This window comes from Ranitomeya imitator, chromosome 4, assembly GCF_032444005.1.
Source record: "Ranitomeya imitator isolate aRanImi1 chromosome 4, aRanImi1.pri, whole genome shotgun sequence".
Classification (NCBI taxonomy): domain Eukaryota; kingdom Metazoa; phylum Chordata; class Amphibia; order Anura; family Dendrobatidae; genus Ranitomeya; species Ranitomeya imitator.
The window spans coordinates 438,196,209-438,224,077 of NC_091285.1; the positions used below are offsets into that span (position 1 = coordinate 438,196,209).

The 27,869-nt window shown below is 42.7% G+C and overlaps 1 protein-coding gene across 4 annotated transcripts in view; it reads left to right on the plus strand.

The window, feature by feature from the left end:
* Nucleotides 1-27,869, plus strand: part of PARP6 (poly(ADP-ribose) polymerase family member 6) — a 115,986-nt gene that overhangs the window by 72,926 nt on the left and 15,191 nt on the right. For 2 of the 4 annotated variants that reach the window (XM_069765619.1, XM_069765621.1), the window contains exons 10-17: nt 6,713-6,766; nt 6,944-7,039; nt 7,147-7,239; nt 15,458-15,583; nt 20,857-20,922; nt 21,008-21,075; nt 21,392-21,440; nt 22,059-22,171. In XM_069765619.1, coding sequence (XP_069621720.1) covers nt 6,713-6,766; nt 6,944-7,039; nt 7,147-7,239; nt 15,458-15,583; nt 20,857-20,922; nt 21,008-21,075; nt 21,392-21,440; nt 22,059-22,171 — 665 coding nt within the window. The remainder of the gene's footprint in view (nt 1-6,712; nt 6,767-6,943; nt 7,040-7,146; nt 7,240-15,457; nt 15,584-20,856; nt 20,923-21,007; nt 21,076-21,391; nt 21,441-22,058; nt 22,172-27,869) is intronic. The other 2 variants (XM_069765620.1, XM_069765622.1) reach the window with 1 other exon arrangement.

Consider the following 27,869-nt stretch of genomic DNA (forward strand, 5'->3'; position numbering starts at 1 on the left):
TTTTTTTGCCATAACAGATTGGTACCCAAGCATACGGATGGGGAACCTCAATATTCATAGGTGATCCAAAAGACAGCATGAACAAAAGCAAAGGCACACCAAAATGTCCACACAAGCACAATCTGGATAATAAAGAGCAATATTGGTCCTTATCCAGAGTCTATTATTATTTATTATTATTATAGCGTCATTTATTTCATGGCACTTTACATGTGAAAAGGGGTATACATAACAATAACAAGTACAATAATTGTGAACAAAACAAGTTACTGACTGGTACAGGAGGAGAGAGGACCCTGCCCAAGAGGGCTCACAGTCTACAGTCTATTAGGTGGTACCCATAATACTGTATGGAGCATTATATGGGGCTTATTATTCTGTATGGAACAATATATGAGGCTCATTATTCTGTATGGAGCATTATATGGGGCTCGTTATTCTGTATGGAGCAATATATGGGCCTCATTATACTGTATGGAGCACTGTGTGGTATCCATAATACTGTATGGAACTTTATATGGGGCATGCTATTCTGTATGGAGCAATATATGGGGCTCATTATATTGTATGGAGAAATATATGGGGCATGTTATTCTGTATGGAGCGCTATGTGGTGCCTATAATACTGTATGGAGGACTATGTGGTGCCTATAATACTGTATGGAGCAATATATGGGGCATGTTATTCTGTATGGAGCAATATATGGGCCTCATTATACTGTATGGAGCAGTATGTGGTATCCATAATACTTTATGGAGCAATATACAGTATGGCGCATGTTATTCTGTATGGAGCAATATATGGGGCTCATTATACTGTATGGAGCAATATATGGGGCATGTTATTCTGTATGGAGCAATATATAAGGCATGTTATTCTGTATGGAGCACTATGTGGTGCCCATAATACTGTATGGAGCGCTATGTGGTGCCCATAATACTGTATGGAGGACTATATGGTGCCCATAATACTGTATGGAGGACTATGTGTTGCCCATAATACTGTATGAAAGACTATGTGGTTCCCATAATACTGTATGGAAAGCTATGTGGTGCCCATAATACTGTATGGAGGACTATGTGGTGCCCATAATACTGCATGGAGGACTATGTGGTGCCCATAATACTGTATGCTATGTGGTGCCCATAATGGTGTATGGAGCAATATATGGGGCATGATATTCTGTATGAAGCAATATATGGGCCTCATTATACTGTATGGAGTAGTATGTGGTATCCGTAAGGCTTTATGGAGCAATATATGGGGCATGTTATTCTGCATGGAAAAATATATGGGGCTCATTATACTGTGTGGAGCAATATATGGGGCATGTTATTCTGTATGGAGCGCTATGTGGTGCCCATAATACTGTATGGAGAGCTATGTGGTGCCCATAATACTGTATGGAGGACTATGTGGTGCCCATAATACTGTATGGAGGAGTATACTGTTTGGTTTCTGACCTATTGTGCAATGTACAATAGACTATGAGGACTATGTGTTTCCCATAATACTGTATAGAGGACTATGTGGTGCCCATAATACTGTAAGGAGCAATATATGGGTCTCATTATCCTGTATGGAGCACTGTATGGAGGACTCTACTGTCCAGCTTCTGAGCTATTGTAGAATTTACAATAGATATCACTCATGTACAGTAATGTAAGAAGTGAAATCTTTGGCATTGTACTATACCTATATTTCTCTGATGTATCTGTGCAATAATTGTGGTATGTGTTAAAGGGGCCCACTGAGACTCTTTCACTTGGGGCCCAGAAAAACCTGGAGCCGGCCCTGTATGCACTGCACAGTACCTATTCTCCTGTCTTGTTGTCAAAGAGGCGATATTGGACTTTGGAAGGGTCAATATTGGTTTTGTATTTTCAATATTACTATGGCCAAATAAAAATAAAATATTGGAAAAGCTGTTTAAATGGATTATCCCAAGTAATCCCCCCTCCTCTGGATAGGGGATAACTTTCCAATTGCTGGAGATTTGACTTCTGGGACCCCTATGATCCTGAAAATCGGAGCTCTGTAGAGCACCGTGTAAATGCAGCTGTGGTCAATCATACGCACTGTGGTGCCATTCACATGTGGCTTTTCAAATATCTACTTTTAGGAGAGTGAGGGGCACAACAAAGTAAAGTAAAGCACTGATCGGGGTGAGGAGTGTTATAGTATGTGGGGTTTGCGTGGCAGGGCTGCTTTTTTGTCCCAGTCCGGCCCTCATACCCAATGATGCAGAGGAACGCTCTTACCTGTTTAGTAGTAACAGCCTGGGGCCAGTTCTGTATGGCCTCGATTTTATTTATTTAAGGTTTGCTAACTCCACGGCTGATCACGTACCCTAATTTCCAGGCTTCCTCAAGACCTATTGCACATTTTTTTGGGATTTGCTGTCAAGCCCGCGGCTCTGAGCGAATTCACTACTGCTTGTACCCAGGATAAGTGGGTAAGCCAGTTGGTACTAAAGATGATGATATCATCCAAGTACGCTGACGCATACCAATGGGGTTCTAACACTATGTCCATCAGCCTCTGGAACAAGGCTGGTGCCCCATGTAGTCCAAATAGCAAGACGACATAGTGTTACAGACCCTTCGGTGTTATAAAGGCGGTCTTTTCTTTCGCCGACTCTGTAAGAGGCACCTGCCAGTAACACTTGGTTAGATCGAGCATTCTAAAGTACTGGGCCTGTCCCAGTCGCTCAATCAGTTCGTCCACCTGGGGCATTGGATAAAGGTCAAATTTCAACAATTCATTGAATTTATGGAAATCATTACAGAACCGTAACGACCAGACCGGCTTTGGAATCTGTACAATGGGGCTAGCCCACTCACTCCTGGGCTCCTTAATTAGGCTACGTTCACACTTGCGCACTGGGGCTTTGCGGACGGCTGCATACTTCTTTCCTGAAGCTCCGCCCACTTCTGCACTTCTTCCGTTTAGGTCTGCCTACTTCTGCATGCGCCCAACGTACCTATCTTTAACATTGAGTATGCAGGACATGCAGATGTATTCGGATGTATGTGGATGCGTCGTTTTGATGCGCCCGCCGACCACACGGGGACCCAACAAGCTTACCCCTCTCTCGGCCTCCGTCAGGGCCGATATTGAAGGGTCCCCAGATGATACGTCTGGAGTTGCATCCATAAGCATTTACTCCTGGTCCTTCCACACTTTTAGCAGATTGATATGATACAACTGTTCTGGTTTTCTTTTCCCGGGCTGGTATATTCTGTAGTTCACCTCCCCAACCATTTTCTGGACTAAATCCGGCCCTTGCCACTTGGCCATAATTTTACATTCTCTTATATGCGTGGCTCTGCGCTGTCTGAGCATTCACTAAATGTTCTTTTACTATAGGCATGACTGATGTGATCCGGTCTTGCATATTGGCCACGTGCTCTATTACACTCTTATGCGGTATAGGTTCCTGCTCCCAGATCTCTGGCTACATCCAGCACGCCCCTAGGATACCTGCTATACAGTGGCTCAAAGGATGAAAATCCAGTGGAAGTCTGCAGAACCTCGAGAATGGCAAACATTAAGTTGGGCAGTAACATGTCCCAATCCCTTCCATCCTTGGAAACCACCTTTTTCAACATGGATTTGAGGGGTTTGTTGAACCATTCAACTAATCCAATGGTCTGGAGGTGGTACACCAAGGTGCACAACTGTTTTATTTTGAGAAGCTTGTACAGTTCATTTGTCACCTTGGACATAAAAGGAGTCCCCTGATCAGTAAGGATCTCCTTAGGTAGCCCAAGGCGACAAAACATGTCAAACAACTCCCAGGCGATAAGTTTAGCCGAGGTGTGCCAAAGCAGAATGGCCTCCGGGTACCGAATGGTATAGTCTATGACCACTAATATGTGTTGGTGGCCACGGGCGGACTTTACTATCGGCCCTACCAGATCCATCCCAATCCTCTCAAAAGATACCTCTATAATGGGTAGAGGTGCCAACAAACTCCAAACGGACACCCCCAAGGCCAAACTGAGAGATTTAAATGGAATTGTGGCCATAGAGCCACTTTCAAAACCCGGAATGGAGAGAGGGATTCGCCCCACTACTAAACCTGCAAATCCCTCTAAAAATAAAAGCCCTTGCTGGGTTTTCCTAAAAATCTGACTGGGTCAACTACTTGGACCGAATCCACACTTCCTTTTATTTTGCCTTCTGATTCACAGGCGTTCTGCTGTAAATACAATGCGCTCCAGCGGGTTTAATATGACTCTGTTCGCTTCCTGGGAGACACATATTGACCCTCGTATATGATCCCCCTCACTGCCTCACAATATATATAATTTTTTTTTCATATTGTAGATTTTTAAAATTACAAAAAGGAAAATGAGCCTATTGTAGTGCAGCAGTCTCCACGTTGTGCAGTGATGAGGCAGTGACCCAGCAAAGTTCAAAGCTAAATGTCTCTTTAATGTTCAACTCACAAAAATACACAGCACACGATATCCTCCGGATCGCAGCCAGGAAACATATCCTCCAGATTGCAGCCAATAAACACGCTACTCCACCTCTGAGGCCTGTTGCGTGGGCGACTGCACCACCGTGTATGCTGTAGGTGCCAGGCCTTTCAGCTCCCTTGGCTGCTTGGCTCCTCTTGCTGTGCTGCCTCGCACAGGTGGAGCTTTGCAGAGCCTTTTGCTCTGCACTCCTGCAAAAAAACAGACTGACTCTGACACTGACCCTGACACAGCCAAATCCTTTACTGCAGGGTTTTTAACAAGCAACCTGCGGCCTTTAACCATATGGAAAACCAGGCCAGGAAAGAAACGGATTGCCCCACTACCATCCTGTAGTCCGTTTCAAACATAAAAACCCAGCAGGTTTTCTTAAATCTGCCCTGGACAAATAGCTTGTCCAAGACTAACACTTACTTTTATTCTGCATTGCAATCACAGCTATGCCTGTGACTGCAATGCACTCCCATGGCCTCAATAAGCCTCTGTGCACCTCCTGGGGCGAATACACTGCGACCCTCACATGTGACACCGGTCACTGCCTCACACTATGGAAAAGTTTCGTCACTCTGTATGCTTAGTACCTAGTAGCACCTCCTTTTGAGAGTATCTCAGCTTCTGGAAACACTTATTGTAGCCAGAAAACAGTCTTTACATTTTTGTTTGAGGGGTTTTCATCTTCCTTAGAAAATTCTTCCAGTTCTGTGAGATTCCTGGGTTGTCTTGCATGCACTGGTATTTTAAAGTCTAGCCACAGATTTTCAATGATGTTCAGATCGGGACTGTGAGGGCCATTGTAAAACCTTCAGCTTGCGCCTTTTGAGGTAGTCTATTGTGGATTTTGACATGTGTTTAGGATTATTATCCATTTGTAGAAGCCATCCTTTTTTCAACTTTAGATTTTCTTACAGATGGTGTCATGTTTGCATCAAGAATTTGTTGAAATTTAATTGAATCCATCTTTCCTACTACCTTTGAAATGTTCATGCCATTGGCTGCACCACAACCCCAAAGCATGATTGATCCACCCCCATGTTTAATGGTTGACGAGATGTTCTTTTCCTGAAATTCAGTGCCTTTTTTTCTCCACACAATCCTTTTGATCATTGTGGACAAAGAGTTCTATTTTAGTTCTATTTTAACCTCATCGGTCCATAGGACTTGTTTCCAAAATGCATCTGGCTTGTTTAGTTGTTCTTTTCCATACTTCTGACACTGAATTTCGTAGTGAGGATGCAGGAGCAGTTTTTTTCTGATGATTTTTCCACAAAAAGCCATATTTGTGCAGGTATCTTCGAATAGTAGAAGAATGTACCGCAACTTCAGAGTCTGCTAAATTTTTCTGAAGGTCTTTTGCAGGCAAACGGGGGTTCTGATTTGCCTCTGTAGCAATCCTATAAACAGCGCTCACTGAAATTTTGCTTGGTTTTCCAGATCTTATCTTGATCTACATGGTTTCTGTTAACTGCCAACATCTGAAACGTTGGTCAAAGTTATCTGAGCACATACATCTCCAAACTTTTGCATCTTCCCATTTTCCTTTTTGCCTTTTCTAAAATGTAAAAGATGAAAATATACTGTATATTCAAACTTTATCCATAGCACTGTAATAGTAGAACCTCTTGGTGGGTGTGATGCTGAGTCACTTCTCACATACAAGCCATGAGTTAAGGTAGTCAAGGAGTCCGAGGTGAACAGCCAGGAGGGTACGTCATAAACAGAGGGAAGAAACAAAGGCATAGTCAGGTAACGGTCCGAGGTCAGAATACCAGGATAGTGGATCAGAGTAAAGGGGCTAGGCAAAACGGATGGTTAGAACAAGGTCCAAAGTCACGCAGCAAAACAATCCACAAGCAAAACACAAGGCATAGAAACAAACCACACAGAGCTGAAACTATGTCTTTCAGGGATGTGGGACTGACAGCCCAGCTAAGTAGCTGGGCAATCACATGAGACAGGGAGCACTTGAAGACAGCCCAGCACTTCCTAATCTCAGATTGGACAGCCGAGCTATCAATCAAAACACTGACATCTCAGCACACCCCTGCAGCAGATTGGACTACTGAGTTGTCAATCAAAGGACTGACAGCTTCACGCCCATGCACCAGACGGCTGAGCTATCAGTAACTGCATTCAAGACATACTGAGGGGTAAAATAGTGACAGTGGGGGGTTGAGATTTACCCATTAATAGTGTCTTTTAATATTAATCTAATCACTCTCTGCAGGTCAGTGGGCATTGCAAGACAGTTCCCACTCTGGAATACGGATTTCTAGTGCAGGTGAGTTGTCAGCTAATATTCCAAATTTTCTATACTATTTAAAATGTTAAGTTTGCTGCACTCTCCACCCCCTTCTATTCATGATATCCACACTTTCCTTAATAGGTCATGTTTATTCTCATTTTCTTTCCATAATTTTCAATGTGATTGCGTCTTAAAGTTTTTTCCCTTCCATAGATAATGAAGTATGCAGAACAGCGGCTACCCACACTGAATGAGTATTGTGTAGTGTGTGATGAGCAGCATGTCTTCCAGAATGCATCTATGCTCAAGGTGGGTCAATTTTGGTGTGAAAAATGTAATAACCAGCTATGTTACAGGCATTGCTTTTTTGTTTTCTTTATTAATTTCCTCTATATTCACCATCTCATATCTCGCAGCCAGCAGTGTGTACAAGGGAGCTCTGCGTCTTCTCTTTTTACACTCTGGGAGTGATGTCTGGGGCTGCTGAAGAAGTGGCTACAGGAGCTGAGGTAAATCAAATAATAATGCACATTAGGACTGCTTCTTGGTTATTATACAAGGTTAAAAAAAAAGTGCAGTGAAAGCCAATAGCCTGTACATTACATTTGTGATTTTAAAGTGAATGTGCAATCAGAAATTATCTATTGTTTAAATCAGGATTTTATGCAGCTTTTTTTTGTCATTTTTTATATTTTTTTTTAAAGGGAACCTGTCACCCCCCAGGCGTTTGTAACTAAAAGAGCCACCTTGTGCAGTACTAATGCTGCATTCTGACAAGGTGGCTCTTTTAGTTCTTGGTGCTATAACTGCAGAAATTTTCGATTTTGCAATTTGTCCAAAATACCTTGAAATAGTCCTGGGGGCAGGTCTTTCCTCCCCTAATGCAGACGCAGCACCACCATCATTCATGCCTTCTTGGTGCCTGGCGCCGCCTCCTCAGCATTGTTTTCAACTGTCCCGGCGCCTGCGCTGTTATCTTGCACCTTATGCATGCGAAGTTAGCGCTGCCCATCTTCTGACATCATTTAACGTCTTGCTGACTGCGCCTGTGCGGCCGCGCTGCCCGAGATCCCGCCCCACAGTGTCTCATGATTTATTCACACCAAGAACTAAAAGAGCCACCTTGTTAGAATGCAGCATTAGTGCTGCACAAGGAGGCTCTTTTAGTTACAAACGCCTGGAGGGGTGACAGGTTCCCTTTAAGTTTTTCAAATAGCGAACTTTACTAAAAAATAATGTAAGTAATGTAGCAATTTTCACACTAATAATAATAGACTCACACTTCCTGTTCTTTACAGAAAACTTTCATCAATCTCATTATTATCATAGTCAACTTTACAATGAAAGGTAACACCTCTATATACAGTGGCATCTAAAAGTTTGGGCACCCCTGGTCAAAATTACTGTTATTGTGAGCAGTTAAGCAAGCTGAAGATTAAATAATCTCTAAAAGGCCTAAGGTTAAATATGACACATTTCCTTTGTATTTTAGGTAAAAAATATATATTGTTTTTATCTTTTACATTTTAAAAATTACAAAAAGAAAAATGGGCTGATGCAAAAGTTTGGACACCCTGCATGGTTAGTACCTTTTAGCACTCTCTTTTGAAAGTATCACAGCTTGTAAACTTTTTTTTTTTAACAAACCAACAGTCTTTAAATTTTTTTTTGAGGGATTTTCATCCATTCTTCCTTGGAAAATTCTTCCACTTCTTTGAGATTCCTGGGTCATCTTGCATACATTGCTATTTTGAGGTCTAACCACAGATTTTCAATGATGTTCAGATCAGGGGACTGTGAGGGCCATTGTAAAAACTTCAGTTTGAACCTTTTAATGTAGTCTATTGTGGATTTTGACGTCTATTTAGGATTATTATCCATTTGTAGAAGCCACCTGTTAGAATCTGTTTTGATTTGACCATTCACCATCTTGTTGTGGTTTTCTGGCTGCTGGTCTTTTTCCCCTGGTGCTGGGTTGTCTTGGTCAGGTGATTGTATCACCCTTTATTACCCAGCACCTGCCTCCCATTCCTTGCTGGACAACAGTGTTAATCCGCTAGAGTTCTGGCTAGGTGCTTAGACAGCTTTTTGTGTTTGATATTTTGCAGTTCTGGGATCTCTGGTTCTGCTATCTTTTGTTTCTGTTTTCAGTTTGTTTCTGCAGCCTTCTCTGTGTTTCCTATTAGCAGGTGACCTGTTTTTTGTGCCCAGTCCTTAGATCTTTTAGGGACCTCCTTCCCCTTATCTATAGGTCTTCGCTGAGTTTAGACTAGGATCGTCGGTGGGTCTATTCGCAAGGAATGGGTTGCCCATTCCATCGTAGAGTTTCAACCTAGTCTTAGTGCAGGGTCAGCTTTCCCCCATCTCTCCTAGTTCTGTGCTGCAGTTTCGTAACAGTTTGTCCAGCCACACATATAAAAAAAAAAAATTCCCGGATTCTTTCAATATGTGCAGCGTCCAAGAATTTGCTCAACGCTTGCAAGGGTTAACTTTGGAAGTAACCAACCTTCAACAGTACGTGAGTAATTGCTCTAGAGCATGCCCTGAAGAACCTAAGGTCGGATTACCTGAGTTTTTTTCTGGTAAACAGCAGGAATTTTTTACGTTTAAAAATGCATGTTTACTATATTTTCGGCTTAGACCCAGATCTTCAGGGAATGAATTACAGCGTATGGGGATTATTATGTTTTTACTGCGAGGTGAACCTCAAATCTGGGCGTTTTCATTACATCCTGAAAATCCTTGTTTGACATCAGTAGAAGCATTTTTTTCTGCTATGGGATTGTTATATGATGATCCTGATTGGGTCACATCAGCTGAGGCAGAGCTCAGATGGCTTAAACAGGGCTCTGTGGATGCTGAGAGGTATTGCACCCTGTTCAGATGATGTTCCACAGAGGTCAGGTGGAATGACCCAGAGCTCAAGAGTCAGTTTTTAGCAGGTTTGAGTGAAAGAGTTAAAGATTTGCTCATTGCATATCCTGCACCTGATACTTTGGAAACTGCTATGCAGTTAGCTATCCGTGTGGATAGAAGATTAAGAGACAGGCGGAGTGAAAAGAAGACTCTTATAATGCTAGACCCAGTCTCTCAGGATAGCCTCATCGACAGTTGGGAACCAATGCATGTTGGGGCGATGTCCTCTCTTTCCCAGGAGAGGGAGAAAAGGCTCGCTGAAGGGCTATGCTTGTATTGTGATAAGGCTGACCATTTTATTAAGTAATGTGAGGTTCGCATAAGGAAAGAAAAAAAAAGGTCAGTAGGAGTAACACTCCAGTTCATATTGCGTTTTTACGGTCAGCAGGAGTTTTTTTTTTCTGGTAATACCACATATCATGGTAATTCCATTGATTTTCATTTAATGGTAGATTGTGGTTCTACACTTAATTTGATTGACCAACAATTCCTAGACAAATATAAGTTTGATTCTGAACCATTGTCATCTCCTATTCCTGTTGTGGCTATTGATAACACTCCTCTGGAACATGGGTGTATTTCTCGAAAGGTTTCCGGGTTCCCACTTATTGTGAATATGGAACATCAGGAGTGTATAGACTTGTTTGTTCTTGCTAAATTACCTTGCCCAGTTGTCCTGGGTTTACCCTGGTTAAAAATGCACAATCCTTTGCTGGACTGGTCGTCTAGTACTATAAGGTCCTGGGGTCAGGGGTGTTATGTTAATTGTTGTAATGTTCACATTGCTGCCGTTGTTAATACCTGAAGCCATTCAGGATTTCTGGAGGGTATTTTCGGAGGTCGAGTCGCTAGCCCTACCACCCCATAGAGATTACGACTGTGCTATTGAGTTCATCCCAGGTGCCACACTTCTTAAGAGTCGTTTATTTAATCTGACGATTCCTGAGAGGGAGGCCTTAAAGGAATACCTTCAGACTACAGTAGTATAGCTGCAGGTCATATAAGACCCTCTAAATCCCCTGTAGCTATAGGATTCTTTTTTGCCAAAAAGAAGGATGGGGGCCTTAGGCCGTGTCTGGATTTTCGGGAGATTAATAAGATCACTGTGCACAATCCTTACCCGTTGTCGCTGATTCCGGATTTGTTTAACCAACTAACCGGAGTGAAGTGGTTCTCTAAGATTGACCTTCGTGGGGCATATAATTTGCTACGGGTGAACGAGGGCGATGAATGGAAGACAGCCTTTAATACCCTGGAAAGTCATTTTGAGTGTCTGGTGATGTCTTTTGGCCTTACTAATGCGCCTGCATTTTTTCAAAATTTCATTAATGACATTCTGAGGTTATTGATCGGTAGGATTGTTATTGTTTATTTGGACGATATTTTGATATATTCACCTGATCTGGAGTCCCATTGGCAGAGAGTCCGCGAAGTTCTACAGATTTTGAGTGAAAACTCACTCTTTGCTAAATTGGAGAAGTGCGAGTTTGCGGTACAGAAAATGAGTTTTTTGGGGTACCTTGTCTCCAGTGATGAGTTTGAGATGGACCCGGTGAAGGTTCCGGCAGTGTTGGATTGGCCTACGCCTGAATGTTTGAAGTCGGTTCAGAGATTTTTAGGGTTTGCTAATTACTACAGAAAATTCATAAAGAATTTTTCTGTGATTGCTAAACCTATAACTGATCTCACCAAGAAGGGTTCTAATACTGTCCAATGGTTCTCTGAGGCTGTTAAGTCTTTTGAGCATCTCAAGAAGAGGTCTAGCTATGCTCCTGTTTTGATCCAGACGGATGAGACCAAGCCATTTCTGGTAGAGGTTGATGCCTCTTTAGTAGGGGTGGGGCAGTTCTTTCCCAGGAGGGAGAGGATGGGGTGTATCCCTGTGCTTTCTTTTCTAAAAAAATTTCGGAGACTAAACTCAACTATGATGTTGGGTACCGAAAGTTGCTGGCTATTAAACTCGTGTTTGAGCATTGGCGACATTTTTTGAAGGGGGCCAGACATTTGATACAGGTTTTTACTGATCATAAGAATCTGATATATGTGGCTGCTGCTAAACGTTTCAATTCCCGTCAAGCTAGGTGGGCACTGTTTTTTGCCCAGTTTAATTTCTACATCACATATATCCCTGGGACAAAGAATGTTAAAGTGGATGCTTTGTCTCGTAGTTTCTCTCCAGCAGTTAATACTGAGAAGGAGGAATGTATTTTGCAGAGAGGGGTGGTCGTGGCAGCATTGGGTTCTGAGTTGGAGAGTAGCATCCTAGAGGCCCAGAATTCTGCACCAACTAACACTCCGTATGGTAAATTATTTGTGCCTAGAGCCTTGCGGAGAGCTTTGTTTGCTGAATATCATGAGTCTCGGTTGGTGAGTCATCCAGGGATTTCGGAAACTAGAAAGTCGATCGGTCGAAGTTTCTGGTTGCCAGGGTGGCAAAGAGAAATCGTCAAGTGGGTGCGTCAGTGTACTGTGTGCGCTAGGTCGAAGGCCTCACATGCCCCGGCTGCAGGGTTGCTGTGCCCTTTGGAGGTTCCTAGTTCACCATGGTCACATCTTGCTATGGATTTTATCACCGATCTGCCGGTCTCTGAGGGTTTTTCTGTCATCTGGGTTGTTGTGGACCGGTTTAGTAAGATGTGTCATCTGGTCCCGTTCAATAAATTACCCTGGGCCAAGACTCTAGCTAAGGCATTTGTGAAAGAGATTGTCAGGCTCCATGGGGTTCCCACGGACATTGTTTCCAATAGAGGACCACAGTTTGTGGCTCGCTTTTGGCGTGCTTTTTGTGACAGAGTAAAGGTTCATTTATCATTTTTGTAAGGTTATCATCCAGAGTCCAATGGACAGAACGAAAGGAAGAACCCTGGTTCTTCCAGTTTTTGAGATGTTTTGTAGCAGACAATCAAGATATGTGGTCGGAATATCTACCACTAGCTGAGTTTGCTCTTAAAAATCATGCATCTTCCTTGGCTGGGTGTTCTCCTTTTTTTGCTGTACAGGGAGGCATCAATCTTTCGGTCTATTTTCTAAGATTGGGGCAGCAGTGCCTGAGGAGGAAAGTTTTTCTGGAAATTTGGACAATCTGAAAGAGGCTAATAGGAGGTCAAAGAAATATTTTGACAAGAAAAGAAGGGAGGCGTTGTTTGCAGTTGGGGACATGGTCTGGATATCCTCCAGGAATCTACGTTTGAAGATCCCTTCTAAAATACTGGGGCCTAAGTTTGTCGGACCCTTCAAAGTGGTTCAGGTGGTCAACTCGGCAGCGGTGAGATAAGACATCCCCTCATCCTGGAGAATTAATTCAGTTTTTTTGTATCTTTGCAGAAGAAAGTTGACACCAGATAAAGAGCCTATGCCTACTGTTCCTCCAGTTGATGAGGACGGCGAGTTTGAGATTTCACGCATTTTAGATTCCAGGTGGCACAGAGGAAGTTTGCAGTATCTCGTGTCCTGGAAGGGTTTCGGTCCCAAGGATAATTCCTGGGTGAAAGCTGAGGATGTCTCGGCCTCAAGGCTGATTAAGGCTTTTCACAGGAGATTTCCGAATAAGACTCGGCCAAGAGGATCTGGAGGATCCTCGTAAAAGGGGAGGTACTGTTAGAATCTGTTTTGTTTTGACTCTGCCATCTTGTTGTGGTTTTCTGGCTGCTGGTCTTTTTCCCCTGGTGCTGGGTTGTCTTGGTCAGGTGATTGTATCACCCTTTATTACCCAGCACCTGCCTCCCATTCCTTGCTTGACAACAGTGTTAATCCGCTAGAGTTCTGGCTAGGTGCTTAGACAGCTTTCTGTGTTTTATATTTTGCAGTTCTGGGATCTCTGGTTCTGCTATCTTTTGTTTCTGTTTTCAGTTTGTTTCTGCAGCCTTCTCTGTGTTTCTTATTAGGAGGTAACCTGTTTTTTGTACCCAGTCCTTAGATCTTTTAGGGACCTCCTTCCCCTTATCTATAGGTCTTCGCTGAGTTTAGACTAGGATCCTCGGTGGGTCTATTCGCAAAGAATGGGTCGCCCACTCCATTGTAGGGTTTCAGCCTAGTCTTAGTGCAGGGTCAGCTTTCCCCCATCTCTCCTAGTTTTGTGCTGCAGTTTCGTAACACCACCCTCTTTTCAACTTCAGCTCTTTTTCAGATGGTGTTACATTTGTATCAGGAATTTGTTGAAATTTAATTGAATCCATTCTTCCCTATACCCTTGAAATGTTCCCATGCAATTGGCTGCAACACAAACTCAAAGCATGATTGATCCACCCCCCATGCTTAATGGTTGGCAAGTTGTTCTGTTCCTGAATTTCTGGACTTGATTCCAAAATGCATCAGGCTTGTTTAGATGTTCTTTTACAGACTTTTGCCTTTCATGAAGGCAATATTTGTGCAGGTGTCTCTGAGCAGTAGAACAATGTACCACAATTCCAGAGTCCGCTAAATCTTTCTGAAGGTCTTTGGCAGTCAAGCAGGGGTTCTGATTTGCCTCTCTAGTAATCCTATAAGCAGCTTTCACTGAAATTTTGCTTGGTTTTCCAGACCTTATCTTGACCTCTCCTGTTAACTGCCATTTCTTAATTACATTTTGAACCGAGGAAAGGACAACTTGAAAACTCTTTGCTATCTTCTTATAGCATTCTCCTGCTTTGTGGGCCTCCACCATTTTCATGTTCAAAGTGCTAGGCAGCTGCTTAGAAGAACCCATGGCTGCTGTTTTTTGGCACAAGCTTAGAGGAGGCTGGGTTTTTATAAAGCTGTGACATTTGCATCACCCGGCCTTTCCTAACCATGATAGTGATCAAAACATTAGCCTAACAGGCTAATTAAGTTCTCAAACTTGGTCAAAGTTATCTGCGCACACAAATCTCCAAGGGTGCCTAAACTTTTGAATCTGCCCATTTTCCTTTTTAAAATGTAGAGTATGACAAAATGTATATTTGTGTTGCTTAAAGCACAAAGGAAATCGGTCATCTTTAACTATAGGCCTTACAAAGATCATTTCATCTTCAACTTCAACATCCTCAGCTTAACTGTTCACAATAACAGTAATTTGGACCAGGGGTGCCCACACTTTCACATGCTACTGTATAGCATTCACCATTCACATTAGATAATGTCCCTTCTCTTTACAGTGACCTGTACATGGCTCATTAAATCCTTCAATACAACACAATATGGCCCATGTGGCTGCTGCAAAGAACAGGCAGTATGAGTCTAAGTAAGAGGGATTTTTAAACATTATGAAAAAAATGAAAGATAAATTTAACATAAAACCTGATTTAAATAATGGGCATTTTAGATTAAATATTTCCTTTAAAAGGAATCTGTTGGCAGGATTTAACCCAACAAACTATTTATGTACCGGTACATATAGCTTTTTCAAAGACCAGTCCAGCAATACCTTTACATAGCCAATCTGTTCCTCCGTTATTGAATCACCCGGCGCTTCTACCTCCTGCTTCCCTAACAGACTCTATGCTGTGTAACTTCACGCCAAGGACCTGTCAGTCAGGCAGGAGGAGGCAGCACTGGCGGGGGGATAGAGCTGGAGTGACAGAGGTTTTAGATCTACAGCCTCAATTGCATATCAATTCAAACGCTGATTTCTCTGTAATGGACGAACGGACTGGCCATGTGAAGGTATTGCTGAACTTGTTTTTGAAAAAGCTATATGCACATATAAATATTTTGGGGGTGAAATTGTGCGGACAGATTACCTTTAATACTAAAAGCAGGAGAACCTGGCAGGACAATTTCCTTTAACAACTAAAAGATGTGACCTGACATTATCCATTTCTGCTTATGTAGTGATGATGATCATGTTTTCTGTAGGTTGTGGGTCTGCTGGTTGCAATGTGTCGAGCTGCACTTGAGTCACCAAGGAAGAGTATTATATTTGAGCCATACCCTTCAGTAGTGGATCCTAATGATCCCAAAACACTGGCCTTTAACCCCAAGGTAAAGAAATATTATATCATATCACCTCTAAGTCACAGTGCTCCTATGAGAACGTGCTTATCAACTATGTATTGCAAACTTTGAAATTAAAAAATGCATTATATAAATTCACAATGGTCAAATTCACATCTGTAGCTAATGCTAAGGTGTAAACAGGAAACATTGATGTGTTTAACTTGTATAACCTACTGTATCTATTTCTACACTGAATATGTTAGCTGATATGTTCATTCAGATTGTACCAAAAGTTTTGAGAATGACACACATTTTGGTTTTCACAAAGCTTGTTGCTTCAGTTTTTATAGTGGTAATTTGCAATAACTCGTGATTGTTATGTAGAGTGATCAGATGATTTGCAACAATTGCAAACTCATTTCTTGCCGCAAAATTTAGCTTAATCACAGAAACCTCATTTCCACTGAATTTTTGCCCTTACGCAAAAGGACCTGTTTACATCATTTAAGTTTTCTTCTTGCTAATGAGAAAGCAATGCAGCTGATATCACTCTCTCTTGCTGGCTGAATTACAAGTCTATCTTGGGCTGCTGCTTGAAGTCATTGTCTTTTTCTCTAAACCATGGTTACCTCCAAGAAAGCATGTGCAGTCATCATTGCTTTCTATCAAAAGGATTTTACAGGATTTTACATTCGTGTGTAAAATTGCTCCTAAATCATTTATCAGATAATCAAGAACTTCAAAGATGGAGATTAAACTGCTGTGAAGAATGCTTTAGAGAGCTCAAGAAAGTAAAGAAAGTGAAAGGCACAGAGTGCACCAGACCATAGGGCGATACCTTTATAAAAAATCTAAAATAGATCCAGGTAGATAGATCCTGGGCCCCGGGAGAACTATAGGTATAGTACAATGCCAAATATTTCACGTCTTACATTACATGAGTGATATCTATTGTAAATTCTACAATAGCTCAGAAACTGGACAGTAGAGTCCTCCATACAGTGCTCCATACAGAATAATGTGCCCCATATATTGCTCCTTACAGTATTATGGGCACCACATAGGGCTCCATACAGAATAATGAGCCCCATATATTGCTCCATACTGAATGATGAGCCACATATAATGCTCCATACAGAATAATGGACCCCATATAATGCTCCATACAGTATTATGGGCACCACATTTTGCTCCATACAGTATGAACCCCATATATTGTTCCATACTGTATAATGCACCCCATATAATGCTCCATGAAGAATAATGAGCCCCGTATATTGCTAATGGGTACCATATAACGTTCCATACAATATATGATGGCCTCCATATAATGCTCCAGTATAAGATGGGCCCCATATTTTGCTCCATATATAATGGGCCCCATATAATGCTCCTTACAGTATAGGATGGGCCACATAGAGTATAGTGAGCCACATATTTTGCTCCATACAGTATAATGAGTCCCATATAATGATGGGCTCTATATATTGCTCCATACAGAATGGACCCCATATATGATGCTCCAGTGTTTGATGGGCCCGTATATGATGCTCCATATATGATGGACCCAATATATGGATGCTCCAGTGTATAATGGGCCCCATATATAATGCCCCATATATGATGGATCCCGTATATGATGCTCCAGTGTATGATGGGCCCCATATATAATGCTACAAACATAAAAAAAATAAAAAATGAAATACCTTTTGTCGTTGGCCGCTGCTCTGCCCCAGACTCCTCAGCATCGCTGTCTTCCGGCTCTCCACACTGTGACTGCTCAGACAGTGGGTGCACCGATGTGACATCTTCGCACCCTCTGACCTGAACGTCATAGTCTGGAGATGGAAAACACTGCAGCGATGGAGCGGGAAGAGGTAAGTATTGCAAGTGCCGGTGCCCAGAGCAGGCAGGGGTCACACTTGCGGGCGCCGGCATTGGCACAGACTCTGGGCCCCCATAGCACGCCGATGTCCCGAACAGTGAGTGGGCACCCCCCCGCCTGCTCAGGGCCCTTGCCTGGGTGCGCCGGGTGCTGATGCCGGCCCTGCTTGATCTAATAATATAAAAAAAGCTGCTTTTATTCCACACCGGTCTGGCGTCTTTCTCAAGTGTAAAAACCAACTATAACTATTGGTTTTTACACTTGAGAAATACTCCAGTCTGGCGTGGAAACACTTGTATAAAAAATGCTTCTTTATATTATTGGATCAAGGATCTTCATGTTGTTTAGTGCAGCCCAAATTGTGAATTGTCTTTTTCTTCTAGCAGAGAAAGAAGCAGATCTCTCTGATAAGTTACATTACAAAGATGCTTATTTTCATGTATACTATTGATTTATGAAATAAAAATTCAAATGACGGTTATACCTAACACAGTGTTCCCCAACTCTGGTCCTCAAGAGCCACCAACAGGTCATGTTTTCAGGATTTCCTTAGTATTGCACAGGTGATAATTGCATCACCTGCACAGGCAACAATTCCATCACCTGTGCAATACTAAGGAAATCCTGAAAACCTGACCTGTTGGTGGCTCTTGAGGACCGGACTTGGGGAACACTGATAACATATTGTCACATCCATGAACGACCTGTAGGAATGAAGTTATAAATCTTCCCAATAAATATTGTAGTGTTTCTATTAATACAGTAAAAAATGTTTTCCTTTAGAATTGTTCTACTAAGATTAAAGGAGTAGCTGCAATTTAGCAATCTTATCATCTACCAACAGGATAGGTGATACTTTACTGCTCACCAGTGTCTCACAGGTGGGAGTCCCACTGATCCAAAAGAACGGGCTTTGGAAGTGTCCCATATGAATGGAGCGATGGCTACGCATGAGTACCGCCATTCCATTTATTGTATATGGGGCTGTGAATGATAGCTGACTATAACGTTTGACTATCTTTAGTATAATAACAAAATATTTTCTTGGGTTCAATGATGATTGCAGAGATGGGACACCTAATGATCAGCAAGATATCACCTACGCTGTGGATAGCTGATAAGTTGCTAAATTGGGACAATCTATAATATTTTATTAAAAGTCATGCCCTCAAACACATAAAGCCTTTGCAAGCATTAGGGTAGGTGCAGACGGCCGTGGATTCTCTCATCCGAGTGAATTGGGTCGATCATGCACATGACATTTTGATGAAACTCTGATCAGAGTTTGGTCAGAGTGTCAGCATAGTGTGATCCTATTTTATTCATCTTCTACAAATTTCTCCATATTTTCCATTGTGTCAGTGTGAGGAAAATCAGATTGCACTCAGCTGTCATCCGAGTGTAACCCAATGTTTTCAACACACTCATTCACTTGCATGATCGAATGTGTGAGTGTGATCCTAATATCGGATCAAACTCAGACAAGCTACGATTGGTCATGTGAACAGCCCCATAGATGAACATTGGTCTGGGTGTGATCCAATGTTTTGTCAGATCGATCTCTGACCGATAGTACTGTCGTCTGTACCTGCTCTTATATAAATAGGATAGGTCCAAAGCTTTCTATATAATTTTTCAGAAGAACGCTTAAAAATAAGTGATGCATTTCACATTAACTAGTGGAATAGGATCATATAGTCTTGTATACAGAATATTTCGAAAATAAAATAGTACTGTTTCCATATGCAGGTTAGATACAAGCTTAATAGGTTACTTGGAGGTTTTGCTACCCCATTCAGAATACAGGAGTTCAGTAGTGTCCTCAACGACCATGAACATACAAATGGCCGGGAATGTAAATAACCACAGGAAGCTAATTCCAGTCTGAGAGCTGCTGACCTTTTACTCTGAGAAGATTGCACTGCAGCAGGTGGATTACAGCTACATCAGGCCTTCATACGTGATTGTAGTGACAACTGTGCTGGTTAATGTCAGAGTTCCTGACCTAGTCATTCTGGATTCAACCTTCAGCTACAAATTGACCTTATCCTGTCTAAATTAAAATGATTAAAAGAAACTAGACTTTGTATGATTGCAATATCTGATCACCTGAATATTCACTGTACTACTATATAGTAGGTGTACCGTACTGTATATACACTGTATATGCTGCCACTTAAACAAGTACATGTCCAACATCTAAAATGTATACTGACTGGTTCAGTGTATAGCTCCATACCTAACATTCAACAATAATTCTACCGAACACGCTGATGTCAAATGTTCCACCAAAAGTACAAATGTAAGAAGTTTTTGCATCATAAAGCTCCATGCTCAATAGATGACCCAGGAGGTCCATTCCAACTCTACCATTCTATGAGATAATATACCCAGTGTATCATGCAGCTTCAGAAAGCTGTATCTCAAAAGTCTACATGTCACACTGTGACGGTCTTCGGTAAGGAAGGGGGGCCTCAAACTGTCCCTGGAACATGGACCCTAACTATCCCTGTCCCGGGGGTACTCTTGAAGGTAGACAGGCCCAAGTTTCCGACCTTATTATGCTGCTGTTGAACCCTGATCTGTCCCCTGCCCCACCCCACGAGGCCTGGGACAGAAATATAAGTTAAGCAAGACAAAAACAAAATAGGGATAACAGAATGCAACACACATCCAAACACTCACGAAAAGTAGAGAGGTATGTAGTGAAGGATAGGAATGTACCAGCCAAATGGGAATAGGACATTGAGGACAGCATACACCCAAAAACAGCACACAACCATCTCCAGTAGCAACAACGATCTCCAATTCAGCACAACATCTCCAAGGAGCTAGGAAGCAAAACTTTCACTGGCAAGACAGAGAACTCAGTCTGGCCAGATTTATAGGGAGAGGTAATGACCAGATCAGAAGCAGCTGAAAATGGAGCTGCAAGTTTCCGACCAGTGTAGAAAAGGTTGTTAACCTCTTCAGCACCAAAAGAAACCAAATCCATTTAATATGGGACACAAACAGACGGTTAAATGGAAGTTCTGCAATTCACAATACGTAGGGATCTTCTTACCCCAGATCTAACAGGAGGACGTAAAACACACTCGTAACACCACATCAATGGCTAATATTTAAATAGATTTTTGTTCAATATACGGTAGTATAAGCAAGCAAAATGAATTATAAATAAAGTTCAAGCCTAATTTTTTGCTGGTACACATGTTCTTCTTCCTACTAAAGCAAATTGGGAAAAATAGTAGGGTATACTACTATGTTTATATGAATAAGCATTCCTGTTGTGTGCGTTTTTGCACAATATTAGCACAGCAATGTAATCCCTTAGTTGCATGCTATGATTGTTCAGGGGGCATAAGTAATATTTTATATTGGCACGCCAACAGGAATGGCAATTAATTGACTATCATATCTATGTTCACTGCAGAAGAAGAACTACGAACGTCTCCAGAAAGCCTTAGACAGTGTCATGTCAATTCGGGAGATGACGCAGGTAACATAAAAAGGGATATTTTGCGTGTTCAAGGAAAACAAGAAATGAAATACATTGCTTTTATTAAGGTGTATTTTTTTTCTAGGGATCATACCTGGAAATCAAAAAACAGATGGATCGCCTTGATCCATTAGCCCACCCCCTCCTACAATGGTAACGCCATGTTTTTATATTTTCTTCATTAAATAAGTACATTTATCACCTATGCAGTTGCCTATAAATATCTGTAGCAGTAATCTGCAACCTGTGACTCACTAGTGGTTACAGAACTGCAACCCCCAGTCAGGGCATGCTGGAAGTCATAGTCACCCTTCACCCAGAGATCCATAAATAGCAAAACAGTGATAACAGTGATTATGGGTTTTAGATAGCAATATTATGCATGTTCATTTCACGCCTGTGTAACAGCTTGTTAACAACATTTATTTTGACTGTATTGCTCCAAGACAGTTATTTTGTGTTATTTCAGGATAATCTCCAGTAATAGGTCCCACATTGTAAAATTGCCCCTGAGCAGGGTAAGTGCTTGACCACAATGTGCAGTCTATACGAAGAGGTATTATTGTGAGCTAATGTCTTGATGATACAAGTGTGGTATAATTGTATCTTACCATAACTTCTCTCAATTGTTTGTTATTTTTTTAAACTATCAGAAATCTAAACTTATTTTAATTGATCAGATCCAAAATTAGAATATGTAGGTCTGAACTTAAGTAAAGTCACTAAAAAGTGCTGTACATTTGCTCAAACATACAGTATGTTGGCATTTGACTGCTCTTAAGTGTCCCCTGTTGACAGATGCTGAGAGAAAAAAAAGGATCGGGCATGTTAGATATGAATATGCCTGATCCTTTGTTTCCACACTATGTACACTGATGTCAGAGGGGTCTGGCAGTAGCTTACCACCCCAATTCTATTCAAATAAATACCGTATTTAGATCAGCTGAGTATGGATGGAGTCGGGTCACATTTGTAGGATATCAGTCAGTTATCTGACATCTATTGTATGGGTATGACCTGCGTTCTTGTGTATTTCTCTCCTATAAAGACTCATTATATTTGTACCCACAACTTACACCTGCCTGTTTTGTTTCTTTCTGTTCACCTGGGTCCTCTCTTCCATAATCCTGTGGCAGCAGCTAAAGTTTATGCACACTTCACATCAGTTTTTGCTGCTCAGTAGCCCCCCAGCCAAGGAAGCTCGATTCCGAACTGCCAAGAAACTCTACGGAAGCACATTCGCCTTTCAGTAAGAAATAAAAGGGATGGAAATAACTTAAGGGATGGGTCTAACAAACAGTGGAAGGAGTAAAGGCATGGAAATAATGAAAAGTTGTCTGGGATTTACATTTGTTCTATCCTTTTTGTAGAATTGTACTTTTTTTTTTTAAATTAAGGTCACGTACCAATGTATTATAATTATATATATTATAATATATTTGTAATGTCCTCCATGCTTGTTTTTACATGCAACATTACATTGTATGGAATGCAATGGGCACAGTGCTTATGTAGATGTACAGTATATCAATCATGTAATGGATACAGTGAATTTCTAACGAGATGAATAAATCACTATTATTAAAAATTATTTACTAATACTATTAAAAGAAAAAGGAAATAAACTCGGTAATTCCAATCGAACAAATATTTATACATAAGTTTATGTGGTGACCAAACAATATCCAATAAATACATCACATTGAAAACAAGATCAGGCAGTGGGTGTCCTAACATTTTCCATCAATGATGCACACTAACGATAAGCCTTGCCTGACTGCGGAGGTTTGCACCCTAGATAAAGCATGCACGTTATGGTGCCCCCACTCACCGTTGTCTGACTCCCTAGGCCGTCCTGACTAAAGTAAATCCCCAATGGCAGTTGTAACAGAAAAAAGAGGACAAAGCATCCAACAACATGGAGCCAAAGTCTGGTCCTGCCCAATATATAGTCAGGTGTATATATAACTCATTCATAAGTGTTCAAACAACTGCACAATATATGTTGTATGGAGAAATTATCCGAGCATATAATAATGGGTTTATTATATAATAAAGGTTTGAAGGATATTGGTGTATACCTATATATTAGTTGTATTCAGGTGCGTAACTACCACGGTCGCAGCGGTCGCCACTGCGACCGGGCCTGGCGGGTCAGGGGCCGGCGTCTCAGATGCACGCAGGGCCGGCGTTAGTGGCAGGCAGCTGCCTAGGGCCCCTGCTCACCCAGGGGCCCCCAGCCAGTGGCATGCCGCTAATAGCGGCACATCACGCAGACGCTATGGGCCCATGGGTCAGGGGGGCCCGCCTGCCACAAGCGCCGACTCCCCCTGCCGCCGCACTGAACTATACCGGCGTAGACGCCGGTACAGTTCAAAGCAATGATGGAGGAGAGAGCGTCAGCTGATACTCCCTCTCCCATCATTCCTCTCTGCCTCTGACACTGTGGGTGCGCGATGACGTCACTTCATTGTGCACTTGAGGTGTGCTGGGCCCAGGCAGTGAGGCATCTGCACAGGTGATGGTGGCTGCCATAATGGCGGAGCCTGTGGCAGCTACTGGGACCGGGAACAGGCGGCTCCTGAGCTGGCGGGGGCGTGTGGACCGAGCCACCCAGGAGGGGGATGCCGCAGCAGCTCAGCTATTTAGAGGATCCAGGGATGACATGGAGGTGTACGGGACCAGCGGCAGTGAGGTGTGTTTGCTGCCTGTGTGTCGCCATCCTCGGCCCCCAGCGTCCCCGGCCCCCTTTGACACCAGCCCTGTTTCCCCCCTGCTCTCCCGTGCTCCATGCCCTCATAGGTCCCCAGGTTCATGTCATTGTGCTCCTCCGGGCCCCTGTACCCGCTTTGTCCCTCCTCCCCTGGTCCCCCAATGCTCCCCATCTCCCATGCCCTGAGTCCTCCTGCACCCCCCATGCATTCCCTGCCCCTTGTCCCCGTGTGACCCATCTGCCCTGCTCTCAAGTCTCCCCTGCATTTCCTTGTTCCCCCTGCCTCTCTTGTCCCCTTTCTCACCGTGTGTCCCCATCTGCCCTGTCCTCGTAATCCCTGTGCCCCCTTCTTCCCTGATCCCAAGTCTCCCCTTGTCTTCCCCTGTCCCCTTGCAGCCCCATCTCCCCGTGCGTCCCTATCTAAACTGCCCTCTGAGTCCCTTATGTCCTCTTGTGCCTGTCTTCCCTTGCCCCCTAATCCCCATGTGTCCCCTTGTATTCTTCTCCCCTTCCTCCTAGTCCCCATGAGTCCCCTTGTGCTTGTGTCCCTTGTCCCCTTGTGTCGGTTTCCCTTGCCCACTAGTCCCTGTGTGTCCCCTTGTGCCTGTCTCCCTTGTCCCCTTGTGCTTGTGTCCCTTGTCCCTGTGTTTCCCCTTGTGTCATTATCCCTTACCCACTAGTCTCTGTGAGTCCCATTGTGCCTGTCTCCCTTGTCCCCTTCTGCTTGTGTCCCTTGACCCCATGTGTCCCCTTGTGTCAGTCTCCCCTGCCCACTGGTCACCTTGTGTCAGTCTCCCTTGTCCCCTTGTGTCAGTCTCCCTTGCCCACTAGTCCCCGTGTCCCCTTGTGTCAGTCTCCCTTACCCACTAGTCCCCGTGTGTCCCCTTGTGTCAGCCTCCCTTGCCCACTAGTCTCCGTGTGTCCCCTTGTGCCTTTCTCCCCTGCCTCCTAGCCCCCGTGTGTCCCCTTGTACCTATCTCCCCTAGCCCCCTTGTGTCCTTCTGCCCTGCCCCCTAGTCACCGTTTGCCCATGTCTTTCTCTCTGCCCCTGTATGGAGGGGCTGCATTATACTATGACGGGGGCTGCATTATATTCTGTGGGGGTTACATGATATTGTATGGCGGGGCTGCATTATACTTTTGTGAGGTGGCTGCATTATACTATATGTGGGCTGCATTATACTGTATCGAGGACTATGGGGAATACATTATACTATATGAAGAACTATGGGGTGCATTATACTATGGGAAGTAAATTGTACGACAGGGATGACTATGGCGGTGCATTATACTATATAGAGCACTATGAGGAGTGCATTATACTATATGGAGCACTATGAGGAGTGCATTATACTATATGGAGGACTGAGCAGTGTATTTTAATATATGGAGGACTATGAGGAGTGTATAATACTATATGAAAGACTGATGAGTGTATTATACTATATGGAGCACTATGAGCAGTGTATTATACTATATGGAGGACTGAGGAGTGTATTATACTATATGGAGGACTGAGCAGTGTATTATACTATATGGAGCACTATGAGGAGTCTATTTTGCTATATGGAGCACTATGGGGAGTGGATTTTAATATATGGAGGACTATGAGGAGTGTATTATACTATATTGAGAACTATGGGGAGTGTATTATACTATATGGAGGACTATGGGGCACATTATATTATATGGAGGACTATGCGGTGTGCATTTTACAATATGGAGGACTGTGGTGCACATTATAATATATGGAGGACTATGGAGTGTATTATACTAAACAAGCAAAATGCTGCATATTCATCGAGTGATTGGATTGTTTATGCCGGAACAGGAATCCTTGTTCTCAGCAGCACATCACCTGTGTAAACTGTAGATGTGCTGCTGATAACATGATACTGTATAGGGACAGATTGATCTAATAGTGGTTTTTATGTTCCCATCATTCTTTCTCAGTTGGTGTTAAGTGGTCGGGAAACAAGCGAACGACTTCAATATTGTCGATCACACTCATTTAGCGGCCTGAACACAGCACACCTAAATACAGCAGAAATGCTTCTGTGTGATGTGCAATATGTTAGCATTTGGGGCCCCATTTTAAACTTTTGCCTAGGGCCCCATTTTGCCTAAAACCGGCCCTGGTCTTGTGGTAGGTGATGAGTTCTGGGTTCCTTTTTCCACCGTCACCACCTTTCTCACTTGGGCTGAGGATGAATTATTGAAACTCATTCTCTTTTGGATGTTTCAATAAGGTGGGACCATGGTAACCTGTATCTCCCCTCCACACAGTGACATTTGTGGGATTGCAAGGTTCCAACCGATCTCTAGACTAGGGGTCCTCATACACAGGGCAGCCCATACAGAAGAGTGATTGGTTACCTCTTTCAGTCCCATAGACATTGCTATAGCGGTAGCGCACGAGAGGCCACCACTCCATTCACCGACCGCCACTCCATTCAATGACCGCCGCTCCATTCCAATCAACATCGGACTGGTCATCTGGAAATACTTGCAAATGCCAGATAGGTACCCACAACACTCATAATATTTTATGGAGGACTATGGGGGTGCATTATACTTCTTATATGGATCCCCATGACTTCTTTGTAAGCCTCTGATGAGTATAATGGTTTATTTTCTTTTATACATTACAGAGCACCGAAATCTATATGCACATCCTCAATTTTGTGTATAGAGATAAGACGATAAATTTAAAGCATAAAAGATTAAAAAATGAATCTTCATTATTATTTAAAAAATAAAAGGTTATAAAATGATATTTAATCAAGCTTCAGGAACAAGAAAAGAGTACGGGAGCATGGAATCACAAGGTAAGTACCAACAATCATGTGCACATAGAGTACTCATTAAACCCAAGTGAGATAGAAAAAGCCTTCATTAAAAATGATAAGTTATATATTAGATGGCAATAATTAATACCAATTCATAAGTAAAGTGCATAGTGCATGATGTAAACATTCATCATGAATTGATAGCATTCCAAGTTGATATAATCAAATCTATATAAACAAGTGACAAATGTCTAAACAAAACAGGCCAGTGTATATCTTATAATGAAGAGTTTTGCCAGAAGTCAATATACATCAAAAACAAGTTAAATATATGAAGGTAAATGGAAAAGAGTACCTATAAAGTGCTGGGTGCAAACATTCCAGCTGCCACATGCTCTCACCCCGACAGCGTGGTTTCCTAAAATGCTTCTTCCATTGAGCTGTCGGGATGAGAGCTTTATTTATGAATTGGTATTACCGTATATACTCGAGTATAAGCCGACCCGAGTATAAGCCGACCCCCCTAATTTTGCCACAAAAAACTGGGAAAACTTAATGATTCGAGTATAAGCCTAGGGTGGGAAATGCAGCAGCTACCGGTAAATGTCAAAAGTAAAAATAGATACCAATAAAAGTAAAATTAATTGAGACATCAGTAGGTTAAGTGTTTTTGAATATCCATATTGAATCAGGAGCCCCATATAATGCTCCAGAAAGTTTATGATGGCGCCATAAGAAGCTTCATATTAAAATATGCCCCATATAATCCTGCATAAAGGTTAATAATGGCCCCATAAGATGCTCCATAGACACATTTGCCCAATATAATTCTGTACAAATGTTGATTATGGCCCCATAAGATGCTCCATAAAGATATTTGCCCCATACAGTACTGCACAAATGTTAATTATGGCCCCATACAGACATTTGCCCCATATAGTGCTGCACAAATGTTATGGCCCCATAGATGCTCCATACAGACACTTGCCCCATATAGTGCTGCACAAACGTTGATTATGGCCCCATATAGTGCTGCACAAACGTTGATTATGGCCCCATACAGACACTTGCCCCATGTAGTGCTGCACAAACGTTATGGCCCCATAAGATGCTCCATACAGACACTTGCCCCATTTTCTGTTGCTGCGATAAAAAAAAAAATCACATACTCACCTCTCCATCGCTCAGGCCCCCGGCACTTTCAATATTCACCTGACTTCGTTCCGGCGCCGCTCCATCTTCCACGTCTTCAGCACTGATGTTCAGGCAGAGGGGGCGCACTAACTACGTCACCGCGCCCTCTGACCTGAGCGTCACTGCAGAAGACGCTGAAGACAGAGCGGCACCGGAATGGGGAGCAGGTGAATATCGCGCAGTGCTCCCCCTCCCCATTATACTCACCTGCTCCTGGCGCGGTGCAGTCCCTGGTTCCTCGGCAGCTTCTT